Here is a 13975-nt window from a genome sequence, read left to right as displayed (position 1 = left end):
CACAAACTGGACTGTCTGACAGATAGTCTGGGGTACCTTAGGCTCATCCACCTTGATATTTCCGAGCATACACCTTAAATAATTGGCTGGATGGTACTGAAGGCACTAGAGAAACCAATAACAATCCTCACAGTACTGCCAGCTTTATCCAGGTGATAATAAGGCTTGTGGAATTTAACTGCATACTTCTCTCCAATCTTTGCCTGACAGTCATACTGCAGTGTGTCCAGAACCAGCCTCACAAAAGGTCTTCATGATGGAGATATAAGTGCCACTTTAAGTAGGCATTAGGTGAAGAGGTACCTACCTACTTTCAAACAGGAACAATGCACAGTATTTTCCAGAGAAGCTGCACTTGATGGTGTTTTAAGGACAGACTGAACAAATGACAAAGAATACCACAAAGATGGTCAGTACAGGCCTCTAGTAATCGAGGGAAGACACCATCTGGTTCCACGGCTTTTCCTATGTGTTGGTCTTGTTACTGACAGCCAAAACCAATGGTCAGAGGTGGACTTGTCAGTGGACATTCCAGTTGACACGGTAGAAGTTGATGATGTAACAGGGATGGTGTGGGAAGACAAGTCATTGAAAGAAAGTGGCAGTGAGAGGTAAAGTCAATTAAAAATTGGTTTAGGGTGTTAGCTTTGTCCACATTTCCTTCTAGCACCCAAGCCCTGGAATGCACGAGTCCATGTAATTATGCCCAATCCTTTCCAGACATCCTTCATGTTATTCTGAGTGAGTGTTTTCTACTTTATCTTTGTAAGCTTCAACTCCTTCACTTAGGTTTTTTCTTTAGCATTCACTGTGTGTCCTTCAGTGCTTCGTCATTGGATTTGGATGTTCTTATTTAGATCTTTTAGTCCTTAGTAATCTATGCCTTATTTAGACAGCAATGCACAGTCTTTGAAAGTACCACAAAAATTAAAAGTCTGTGATGCAGAGGTTAAGACCCTCAATATCATTCTCATGTGACTTGCACAGAATTTCTCAGTCTCTCATTGGGAATAAGATGAATCAGGGTGTGGGGAGATCTGTCCAAAGATGCCAGTAGTTGTATTAGTGAAAGAGTCAATCCTTCCCATTGCAGAGTCTCCATTTGCAGAAGAAGAAATATAAACATTAAGGATGATGTAGCTTATAATCCTCGGCAAACAACATGGCCAAATTTTGACAGGCAGAATTCCAATGTCTGAATTACAATCTGTAGTTTTAACTGCAGTATGCTCCATTTTAAACCATTCCACACTTACACAGATGAGCACTCTCCCCTTCTGTCTTTTTTTCCACGCTGCACTGTGTCCAAGTCTGCTCAGTAACATGAAATCCATCCAGCATTAAAACAGCATCAAGTATATCACTTTTATGCTAGTTCTCCAACTCACAAAATGCTCCTGTACTTGTATGTCCTATGACCCAATATAAGAGTAGATAGTTTATCCCTCTTATTTGACAGCAATCGAATACTGAAAATCACAATGAACAGTAAACCATTTCTTGCATTTACTATCACACCCAGCACATCACCCTCTCCATCTGCGGATAAGCAACTTCAGCTTTAAAGTGAAACTGAGCCTCTTAGGCATTTATGATCAAAGCACGAGTAAATACACCACCAATCCCAATTGGGGACACTGTAAAAAAAAACTATCATATGTTGATATTGAGACATTTTATGAAAAAAATGAGCTCATTTTCAATTTGATGGCAACAACACATCTCAAAAAAGTTGAGACAGGGCAACTAAAGGCTGGAAAAGTATGTGGTACTAAAATGAAACAGCTGGAGGAACATTTTTCAGCTAATTAGGTTAACTGGCAACAGGTCATTAACATGACTGGGAATAAAAAAAGAGCATCTCAGAGAGACAGGGTCTCTCAGAAGTAAAGAAGGGCAGAAGTTCACCAATCTGCAAAAAACAAATTGTGGAACAATTTCAGAATAATGATCCGCAACGTAAAATTGTGAAGACTTTGAATCTCTCATTACCTACAGTACATAATATCAAAAGATTCAAAGAACCTGAAGAAATCTGTGTGTGAGGGACAAGACCAAAAATCAATATTGGATGGCCATGATCTTTAGACCCTCAGGCAACACTGCATTAAAAACAGGCCTGGTTCTGTTATAGAAGTCACTGCATGGGCTCAGGAACACTACCTAAAATCACCATCTGTGAACACAGTTCGCTGTGCGATTCCACAAATACAGCATAAAGCTCCATCATGCAAAGAAGCCATATGTGAACATGATCCAGAAACGCCACTATCTTCTCTGGGCTTGTTTAAAATGGACCGAGGCAAAGTGGAAAACTGTTCTGTGGTCAGACAAATCGAAATTTGAAATTGTTGTTGGAAAACACTGATGCCACATCTCCTGGACTAAAGAGGAGAAGGGACAATACGGCTTGTTATCAACTCAGTTCAAAAGTCTGCATCTCTGATGATATTGGTGTAGCTTAGTGCCTATGCAATTGGCAGCATGCTCATCTGGAAAGGTACCATCAAGACTAAACGGTATATACAGGTTTTAGAGCAACATATGCTACCGTCCAGATGTCTTTTTTAGGGAAGGTCTTGCATATTTCAGCAAGACATGCTATACCACATACTGCATCTATTACAACAGCATGGATTCCGGGTACTGAACTGGCCTGCCTGCAGTCCAGATCTTTCACCAATTAAAAACATTTGGCGCAACATGAAATGAAAAATATGACAGACAACCCAGGACTGTTGAGCAGCTAAAATTCTATATCAGACAACAGTCCTCTCCCAAAAGTCCAGCAAATGGTCTCCTCAGTTCCCAGACATTTAGGACTGTTAAAAGAGGGGATGCTATATAGTGGAAAACATGGCCTTGACCCAACTTTTTTTGAGACATGTTGCTGCCAACAAATTCAAAATTACCTTATTCTTTGAGCTAATATTTTTCATGAAATAGTAAAATCTCACTTTCAACATTTGATATGTTTTCTATGTTCCACTGTGAAAAAAATATTGATTTATGAGATTTGCAAATCATTGCATTCTGTTTTTATCTACATGTTACCCAACTTTTTTGGAATTATGGTTGTACACCACTTATTTTCTCAATGTGTTTCATGTTTTCAGGTGTTGCCTTAAGGTCCACTTTGTGACTCCATCCAAGATTGTAACCTGTTTGAAATACAGTACAGTCAACATAGGCCAGAGTCTGGGTTTATGTGAATTGAAGTTGATTAAAATCTGATTTTCTGATTTCTAGTGGCTACTATCAGCAATAAGCTATATATCAGGTGTCCTCAAATTGACAAACCTCTCTTCTGTCTGAGATCCAAACCACTGGTTTTCTTTATTCTGCAATAATGTATCATATGCTTCATAATTTCTGATGAACACTCTTGAAACTTCCAAGATGGCGCCGACTGTTGAGGCACGCCGTCAGCCGCTCTGGCTTTTTTGTTTCTCGTTAGTTCTGCTTTTTTCTCGGCTTACTTGCTCCTGTGATGCTCTTCCTGACTCGATGATTCGTTATGATCGCTTCACCCTTCCGGCTCTTCGAACGAGTGCGGGGGTTTCTCGACATTTGACTCTGGAGTTCAGTCAAACCTTTGGCCGACTGTTTGAGGAAGTCCCAGCCTTCCTCATCACTGTCCACGGCTTGGCCGGTCGCCGATGGAAACGCCGCCGCCGGGGGAAGCGTGGAGGCACCAGGGCTTGGCTCCGGATCCTCTCTAGGAACAGCTCTCCTGGCTCCCAACATGAGTCAATGCTCCCGGAATGCCTTTGCCCTCGGATGCTCCGGTACACCTCCCTGCCTCGCTCCGTCACCGCTGCCGGGGGGTGAACTTTAACAACTTACGCCGCAACACGACAATGTCAGCTGCCACGGCTGGTGCGTCTTTGTTAACGTCGTCCCAGCCGGTTCGTTTTGCGCTGATAAATGCCAGATCGGTCGTGAACAAAACTTTCATCATGAAAGACTTTTTTCTTTCCAATGGCCTGGATTTTTTATGTACTGCTGAAACCTGGATTTTACCGGGCGAGATGCTCTCACTCACTGAAGTTTTGCCCCTAGGATGTTCCTTTATCAACACGCCGAGAGCGCAGCGCCGCGGCGGGGGCTTATTGACCTTATTTAAATCTGATTTTATCTGCAACCGCCCTTCCCTTCCGCTTTCATTTTCCCCTTCAACCTTTGAGCTCAGTATGTTTGAACTTGTCTGTTCTCCACCGCTGCTGTGCACACTCATCTATCGCCCCCCAAAATATAATAAGGACTTTTTAGACGAATTTGCAGCTTTTTTGGCTGATATTACCTGCAGATATGATCGTTTCCTTTGTTTGGGTGATTTTAATATCCATGTTTGCTGTCCCGTTAAACCTCTAGCAAAAGACTTTCTGGACATTGACTCCTTTGGTTTTTCTCAACTAGTGAATGGACCAACACATGGACAGGCTCACACACTGGACCTGGTTCTTTCTCGCGGTCTCAGAATCAGTGACTTGGACATTCTGCCTCCCAGTTTTTCTGATCACTCGCCTGTTCTGTTTAACACTAGAATTACCAGAGCCTACGAAAAAACTCGTATATCCGGCCCACCTTAAATCGCTTCTTAAATCCGTTCACACCTCTCCACCAGCATTCTTTGTCCTCTAAATGTGCTGATATAAGACAAGCTGCCAGCAGCCGGCTATTCCATCCCCCACCGACTTAGAATGTGAGCGAAGTTTTCCCAGCTCACGCCTTGATTGATTATGTGGGAGTGAAGTGGAGTTTTACAGTGGAAATAAGAGATCATTATTCTAAAGTAATCTGTGTAAACACATTGTTAAAACACAAACTTTTTCATATTTTAGTAATAAATGTTACAAAATGTAGTAGGCATAAACTATAGAATATATAAAGCCCGAGTTCCAAAGATCAAATAAACACTTTCACAAAAGCTTCAAGAATGATTCAACAGCTTCTGTGGCGTAGCGCGCTAAGATTTGCCTCTTTGCGCAGAGCAGCTTTTCCTTGCCTCACAGACCTGAGTTCGATTCCCCGCTGGGGATGAAGTGTTGCTTTTTTTTTTTTCTTTTCTTTTAAACCTCAAACGGACATAAAATTTATACATTGGTATGCACTGTCATTCACCTGAATGATTCAAAAACTGAGGTCATTGTTTTTAGTCCTGACCGCAAACAGACCCTACCCCTTGGCCTCGACTTTCTTCCCATTCCAGTAACTTCGTCGGTTTCCAATCTTGGAATCAAAATGGATATGGTCCTGAAAATGGATGCTCAAGTCAACAGCACAGTAAAATCCTGCTTTTTCCATCTCAGGCGAATTGCCAAACTCAAACCAATTCTGTCTTACCACCTCCTGGAATCAGTAATCCATGCATTCATTACGTCCCGGCTCGACTATTCTAATTCCTGCCTATATGGTATTAGTAAAGCCACTCTTTCTAGACTCCAATTGGTTCAAAATGCGGCTACAAGGCTTTTAACTGGAAGCAGCAGAAGCCAACACATTACACCGATTTTAAAAACCCTACACTGGCTGCCGGTTAGATTCAGAATTGATTTTAAGATACTCCTCTTAACCTATAAGGCACTAAATGGTCTAGCCCCTGCCTATTTGAGTGTCTTGCTCCATCGTCACAATCTCCCTCGTGTTCTTAGATCCGCAGATCAGCTGCTCCTAACCGTTCCGAAGGCACGTTTTAAAGTTCGTGGTGAAAGGGCTTTTTCCGTCTGTGCACCTAGGCTCTGGAACTCCTTACCTTTAGTGGTTAGGCAAGCCGCTTCAGTCGCCACATTCAAATCACACCTAAAAACGCACTTCTTCACATTGGCTTTTAATTCTTAACCTGTCTTATTTCCACTTGCTTTTTGCTATTTCTCTGTTTTATTGGGTCCCCTGACCTGTTTTTAGTGTCTCTGTTTTAATTCTCTCTTAATGTTTGTTTTTAATATTTTGCTTTTAGTCTTGCTTGTTTTAACTGTACAGTGCTTCAGTCAGTTGTAATGCTGGGTTTTTAAGCGCTTAACAAATAAAAATGGTATGGTACTCTTTGGTTGTCTGCTCCATCTCTTTCACACACATGCACACAGACTGTCCTGTTTGACTCTAAGAGCAAGTCAGAGTCGTTGGAATGAATCTTTACCTCCAATTATGTAAATGAAGACTGACTTAAAATTGCTGGAAATGTGTCAGAACTGTAAGGAAAATGTATAAAAAAATACTTTAAACTTCATTTAAAATTAAAGCTTTGAAAACATACCTTATTTATGAAAAGTTATTTAATGTGCACAAAGAAACATTTCTTTGGATAATTCCACAAAATCCAATTAAGGCTACAAAGATTAAAAATCTGCATTGCTCACAAGCAATCTACAGCAGTGTTTCTTTACTACTGTGGATGGTGGGTTGGCATCATTGGGTGTGCAAGTGGGTCCCCTAAGCAACTAACAGAGCTATGTGACACTTATCCCCATTTATATCTGCACTTGTCTCACCCACGCTTAACGGTCTAACATTAGTGTGCTTTTCAGCAAGATGCCATTCAACCTAATATCTGCACTCTTTTCATTAGGTGCCGGAAATTCATTTGCACAGGTATCAGTGCTCATTACACCACAAGGGACAAACACGCTTGTGCGTCAATAAACTTAAAAACAGGCAAAACTGGGTTGCAAGACCATAAAAGGTTAAGAATAGGGCTGCAACGATTAGTCAATGTAATCGGCAACGCGGATTTTTTGTCGACACGTCATAAACACAACCTTCAATAGACGCTCCAGTCACAAAGAACCACATTGGTTTTTGTAACTGCAATGCACTACATGAACGTCTGGGGGCAGTATCGTTTGTTATTGTTTGTCAAGACTGACTTCTGAGGAAAAGAAGAATATAGAGTAAAATAAACATGGTTGCAATGGCGAGTCAGATAGAAGAGGGGGAAGGAGATGGGAAAAAAATTGACAGAAACTTTCTAAAGTGTGGGAGCACTTCACCGAAAAAGAAAAAAAAAAGTTGAATGCAGATTATGCAAAGCGGAGCTTGCTTTTTACGGCAGCACCATCGCAATGCATGAGCATCTGAAACAAAAGCATCCTGGAGATGTGATGCCGCAGTCTCTTGAGAATTTACACTGGCGCTGTTAGTTAGGGTCAGATCAGGAGGGGAGGGAGAGCGTGAACAAGACTGAGAAAATAAAAGTGAAAAAAGCTAAATAATTCAATATATAAATAATTTCAAATAATATTGCATTAGTGCGATGTTTTCTGATTGGTACTATTCAGGTCATACAATGATTTCTTCAAAATGTCACGTATTTTTTTTTTTTTTACCCCCCCCAGGTGCTGCGCGCTGACACCAGAAGGCGTGAGCTTATTCAGTGCTAGCAGCAGCATGCAGGTGGCCGGTTGCTTGTGCTATAACAAGCTTGACCTGGCGGCGATCAACGCACATGTACTGTCCACTGAGAAAAGAAGAGCGTTCGTGGCTCACCTTGCAGAGGAACATTCTTTTCTCTGCATGTCCTGTGCAGACTGGGCAAAATCGGGGGTAAAAAACACGTGGTCACTGATTACAACCGCAAGAAGGTACGCGAATGAATAATGTTGCATCCGTGCCACAATGTTTTCTGAAATGTACTATATAGGTCATAAAATGAATAATTCCAAATATCATGTATACCTATGTCTCTGTTTTTTTGTCAGTGCGGCTTTGACATCACGGGCCTTAAGGCGCATACTAATTCAGCATAAGCAGGAACACTCAATAAAATTGAATAAATAAATAAATAAATAAATAAAAAAATCAAGTGACAATGAGATATGAATAAGGCAGATTTGCCAGCGTGTGTGTGTCAGCTTTTATCTATCCAGATCAGAGAATTTCCAGTTCGATTGTCTCAAAACACTCACATCTACAGTTATTCCCAGTTTCAGATAAAAAGTAACAGCGTCAGATCCCTGGGGGGGGGGGTGGTAGTATGTATCGTGATCGGGACAGAGAATAAAAGTGAAAAAAAAAAAAGGTAACTTTTACAAGTACTATACATTTAATACAGTGGCTGTTACAAACACAAATCAAATGTATGTGTTTATTGTATAATATTAACAATATAAGAGCAGCTCTCTACTCAAAACGGTAAATATACGAGGCAGTCAGGATCAAACCGGGGTACTCTTGATTATAAGTCAGCAATTCCTACCGCTGCACCATGGAAGCTATTGTATCATCCTTGAACCTTTTGTGGAAGTGTTTATTTGATCTTTGCACTTCAGGCTTTACACATTATATAGTTTGTCTACATTTTGTCATTTATTACTAAAATATGAAAAACGTTTCAGTTTTAACGATGTATTTTTTGGTTAAATTAAATGCACTTTTTTGTTTAAACAATACAAACTAAAGTGAATGTAGTCTTTAATGTATTTCTTTATTGTTATGTTCACACAAATATAAAAACTAGAGCTGCAACTAATGATTATTTTGGTAGTCAACTAATCATTCAATTTATTTGAACGTGGTTATTTTAATTTGATTATTATTAATTTTAATTGTGTTAACGCAGAGACATCAGGGTGACATTCACAGGTTGACAGACATAAGCAGATGAGGTAAGACATGAACTGGAGCCCAGAACAGGATGTGCAACCACAGGTCCCAGGCATCAAATAATCATGACTAATCGAAAAATTGAATGATTAGTCGACTACCAAAATAATCATTAGTTGCAGCCCTATGTACCTTCCCTGAACAGTAGATACGCAAAAATGGACAGTTATTGCCAAATAAAGAGGCCTATTCAGTAATTCCAAAAGATCACAGCCATAATCATATTATATATATATATATATATATATATATATATATATATATATATATATATATAGGCATCAGACAGCCACAATCTTAATCTTTATTGTATAAAGGCTCCTCTGCCAAAATAAAATCCATCATACTAAGAAAAGAAAATCTCAATGTGTTTCGAATACCTCAAACTGGTAACAAAATTGACGACATGATTGCATTTGTAATATGTAAACAACACTTTTATATTTTCATATTCAAAGCAGTATTATTATTACTACAGTAATGTCATTATTTCACCTACTTTGCCTTCAATAAAAATACAAGGATAACAATTAACAGTAGTGTCAGCATGGTTTTGTGTTTCACCACTTGTTCTTTGCACAAACAGTATATTGAACCATTTGCAACACAGGGTGATATAGTTTGAATGTTTTAAACAAAGGATCTGCCATATTAAAGCATTAATGTGTTACTGGATCTTACTCAATATGGACTCAGGATAACAAAATTGTGGAAATACTTTTCAAAGTGTGCTAAGCAAGTGGTGGAAAAATTTGGGGCTGCAAAGAAACTGATTTTTAATAAATTAAATCTCTGGGAACTAAGCAGTTTTAATCAATATTTGAATGCTTTTTCATAAATAAATTCAACAGATATTAAATGACTTCTTTTAATTACCTGTTGTTCTAAATTTTCAATTTCTTTTCGCTTGTCTTCTTGAAGCTCTTGTTTTTCCTTCTCAGCTTCAACAAGTTTTTCCTCCAGCTGCACTTGATAGTCATGAGATTCTTTCAAACGTGTTTCAATAACAGTTCTAGCTTCTTCTGTCACCTAAGAAACATTTTTGGAGAGCAATGCTTTTCATTTTTGTGAACCAAGACTAAAATAGTTTGACAAAATTATATATCAAGCCCTAAACACAACCCAAGGCTTTAATGGGTTTGTGCTAAAAGACTATTCGGTACATGTCATAGTTTTTCGGCCACTGGTGAAGAGAGAATACAACTGCAAACCAAAGTACCTGCTTCTCTTTGTTAAGAGAATCCTCTAGACTAAGCATCATGGACCTATATTGTTCCACATTATTTGTAGCAGTTTTGAGACGCTCTTTCAGATCATTATTTTGTTCCTCTGCTTGTCTGAGTTGTGTTTGCAAGTCTTCAATGTCCACTTCTGCACCTTGCCGACCTATTTAAAAGAAAAATGTATTACAAAAAGTTAAAGGCTGAAAGTCAAAAACAGCTTTAAGTATATACACACCCCCATATATTTTATATACACATATATAATGAACACGATCACTAAAAACGAACAAAATCACTAGAAACAAAAATAGAAAATTGACTAATATTAATAAAAATGATTTGTAGGAGAAATATTGTTAAAGTCTAGCTTTCTTCTTTCAAACAAAACCTTTAAAGCCAGTTTAAAGAGAGCGAGAGATAGATATTAGCAAACCCCGTCTGTCCATGTACACACTATTTTAGCAATTTTGATTTTGTAGCAAAACTGGAAATGAACTACTTGTTCCTTAGACTTAGTCCCAGAAAATCTATTAAAACGCTCAAGTATCCATTTTTAGCATTATGGCACAGTACCCAATGCACTAAATGTGTTAGTTATCAGACCATTATTTAAAGCCAGACGTAGAACAACTTACGCTTAATTATAGACCCGTTTCAAATTTACGGTTTCTCAAATAGTTTTGGGGGAAAAAAAAAAAAAACAAAACAAAAAAAAAAGCTACTCTGCTTCATTCTCACCTTATACAGGTGCAGGTCATAAAATTAGAATATGACAAAGTTGATTTATTTCAGTAATTCCATTTAAAAAGAGAAACTTGTATATTAGATTCATTCATTACACACAGACTGATGTATTTCAAATGTTTATTTCTTTTAATGTTGATGATTATAACTGACAACTAATGAAAGTCCCAAATTCAGTATCTCGGAAAATTAGAATATCAATTAAGATCAATGCAAAAAAATGATTTTTAGAAATGTTGGCCAACTGAAAGGTATGAACATGAAAAGTAAGAGCATGTACAGCACTCAATATTTAGTTGGGGCTCCTTTGGCCTGGATTACTGCAGCAATGCGGCATGGCATGGAGACGATCAGTCTGTGGCACTGCTCAGGTGTTATGAGAGCCCATGTTGCTCCGATAGTGGCCTTCAGCTCTTCTGAATTGTTGGGTCTTGCGTATTGCATCTTCCTCTTCACAATACTGCATAGATTTTCTATGGGGTTAAGGTCAGGCGAGTTTGCTAGCCAATCAAGAACAGGGATACCATGGTCCTTAAACCAGGTACTGGTAGCTTTGGCACTGTGTGCAGGTGCCAGGTCCTGTTGGAAAATGAAATCTGCATCTCCATAAAGTTCGTCAGCAGCAGGAAGCATGAAGTGCTCTAAAACTTCCTCTGGTAGACGGCTGAGTTGACCTTGGACCTCAGAAAACACAATGGACCAACACCAGCAGATGACATGGCACCCCAAACCATCACTGACTGTGGAAACTTTACACTGGACCTCACGCAACATTGATTCTGTGCCTCTCCTCTCTTCCTCCAGACTCTGGGACCTTGATTTCCAAAGGAAATGCAAAATTTACTTTCATCAGAGAACATAAAACTTTGGACCACTCGGCAGCAGTCCAGTCCTTTTTGTCTTTAGCCCAGGCGAGACGCTACTGACGCAGTCTCTTGTGTCAAGCCACTCTTGAACAAGGAATGCAACAGCTGAAACCCATGTCTTGCATACGTCTGTGCGTGGTGGTTCTTGAAGCACTGACTCCAGCTGCAGTCCACTCTTTGTGAATCTCCCACACATTTTTGAATGGGTTTTGTTTCACAATCCTCTCCAGGGTGCAGTTATCCCTATTGCTTGTACACTTTTTTCTACCACATCTTGTCCTTCCCTTCGACTCTCTATTAATGTGCTTGGACACAGAGCTCTGTGAACAGCCAGCCTCTTTAGCAATGACCTTTTGTGTCTTGCCCTCCTTGTGCAAGGTGTCAATGGTCGTCATTTGGACAACTGTCAAGTCAGCAGTCTTCCCCATGATTGTGTAGCCTACAGAACTAGACTGAGAGACCATTTAAAGGCTTTTGCAGGTGTTTTGAGTTAATTAGCTGATTAGAGTGTGGCACCAGGTGTCTTCAATATTGAACCTTTTCACAATATTCTAATTTTCTGAGATACTGAATTTGGGACTTTCATTAGTCGGCAGTTATAATCATCAACATTAAAAGAACATTTGAAATACATCAGTTTGTGTGTAATGAATGAATCTAATATACAAGTTTCACTTTTTGAATGGAATTACTGAAATAAATCAACTTTGTCATGATATTCTAATTTTATGACCAGCACCTGTACATTGCTTTGAGAAATTCCAGTCTGGCTTTGGAACCAGTCATAGTACAGAAACAGCATTAACCCATGTTGTAAATGACATGTTAAATTTAAGTGTAGCGTTTGATACCACTGACGTTTCTACTTTGTGAAACAGCTTAGAAAATTAAAATTGGGCTCACAGGGACTATGCATGCCTGGTTTAATTTTTTATCAAATCAATTCCAGTATATGCAAAAATGTGCTAAAAGCACTCCACTATTACACTCAGAAGTTAAATATGGTGCCCCGCATGCCACAGTACTGGGACCTTTACTGTTTTCACTATACGTTTCCATTGGGAACTATCATTAAAAAAAAAAAAATTAACTTACTCTGAAGCTGCTCTTAATTAGTTGTGTTAGGAAGTTAAAGTAATGGATGAAACAAGTTAAGTGGATGGGCGAGAAAAAACAAATGCTAATTATTGGGGGTAATGTTGGCCAAGATCTCCAGGACTATGACTGTGCCAGACTTTGTCTTTGACTTTCTCTTTTACAATTTTGATCTCCTCGGTTTTCAATTGGCTCTAGCTCATCAATTTAATTCATGGAAAGGTATTGATGGTCTCCAATTATGTTAATCAATCTACTTTATTTTTTGTATTTAACAAATCTCTTTATAAATACTAATTTTGTATTTAGTAATTAGTATAATCTATACTTGAAGAGTGCTATACAAAAGTAAGTTGTATGAATTATTGCAAATGTGCCATTCAGAAAAGTCCCATTATAAAAAAAAATCTTTAAAATGCCATTCAGAAATAAAATCCACAATGATGAAATTTAAGGTAACTACAATACTGATTCAAAATAGAATGAAAATTTAATTACTTTTCCCCACAATTTAAAGGACATTTATCTATACTTTTCCATGTCATTATTTAATACTTGTCCTTTTATTAATTTTGGAACAATTGATTTGACATAAAGAAAGTCCAGAAATCAAGGTTCAGATTCACAATGAAGGAAGGATGGCAATCTGAGCCGCATGTTTGGAAATGTTCATACTTCTGTTTGAACACTGTTCCTTCAAGTTGTGATAATGAAGAGGTTTTGCCTATTGCATTGGACTCAGTGATTCTAAAGTCTCTCAAGAATTGAGAAAAGGAAATTAACAACACTAACAAAAGCGAAATGAGCTCACCTACAGATCTATAGCTATTCTACTCTTAACTCAGTAACAAAGCATTTGAAAAACACAGAAATTGCCCAAAGGCACAGGTTCAATTATGGTTGCATTTTACTCTCACCAAGTCAGCCGTACACAAACTCATTCTTTAAAAACACATACGAATGTAAACAAATGGGTAAAAACAATGACTATTTACACTCTACTAGTTTGACTCTCCAGTGAGTGTTTCTCACGACAACAAAATCAGAATCACAAAAGCTTTGGCTGAGCTTCACCTATAAATGTCAAAAATATTCCCAAAGAATGGAACTCAAAATGCCTTGCAGGAAGGCATATGGTACTGGTAACTGTCAATTAAAAGCTCATTCAATAGAGGGAATAAAAGTATAAATGAAGTTTGAATAAATGTACTGTAATTACAGATCATCCACCTGTGCAGTACACCAATTTACCAAACAGTCTTAATATCTGAATATCCAAACACTTAATTAGCTATCTGGACCCATCCTTACTGAAGCATTCTTGAGGGATTTGAATCTTCAGTTATTTAAAAGAAATGAAAAAATAAAAAAATCCCTTATACTTTTTATTCTTAAAATCAGAAGTCTGAATCTCAAACCTAGGAAAACATTGGTTTTAACCAGTTT

At 38.5% G+C, this 13975-nt stretch overlaps 1 protein-coding gene across 4 annotated transcripts in view; it reads right to left on the bottom strand.

Moving 5' to 3' along the window:
* The window catches only part of LOC114659124 (nucleoprotein TPR-like), a 101748-nt gene that overhangs the window by 54611 nt on the left and 33162 nt on the right, over positions 1 to 13975 (bottom strand). For all 4 annotated transcript variants that reach the window (XR_007935959.1, XR_007935958.1, XM_028811383.2 and 1 more), the window contains exons 22-23: positions 9821 to 9987; positions 9478 to 9630 (exon numbers count right to left, since the gene is read on the bottom strand). Coding sequence is in view for 2 of the 4 variants with exons in the window: in XM_028811383.2 (XP_028667216.2) it covers positions 9478 to 9630; positions 9821 to 9987 (320 nt within the window). In the remaining 2 variants the exon portion in view is untranslated. The remainder of the gene's footprint in view (positions 1 to 9477; positions 9631 to 9820; positions 9988 to 13975) is intronic.

The sequence above is a fragment of the Erpetoichthys calabaricus genome, chromosome 10 (genome assembly GCF_900747795.2).
Source record: "Erpetoichthys calabaricus chromosome 10, fErpCal1.3, whole genome shotgun sequence".
Lineage (NCBI taxonomy): Eukaryota > Metazoa > Chordata > Cladistia > Polypteriformes > Polypteridae > Erpetoichthys > Erpetoichthys calabaricus.
Note: the sequence above shows the minus strand (reverse complement) of the source record. Positions and strands in the feature narration are given on the sequence as shown.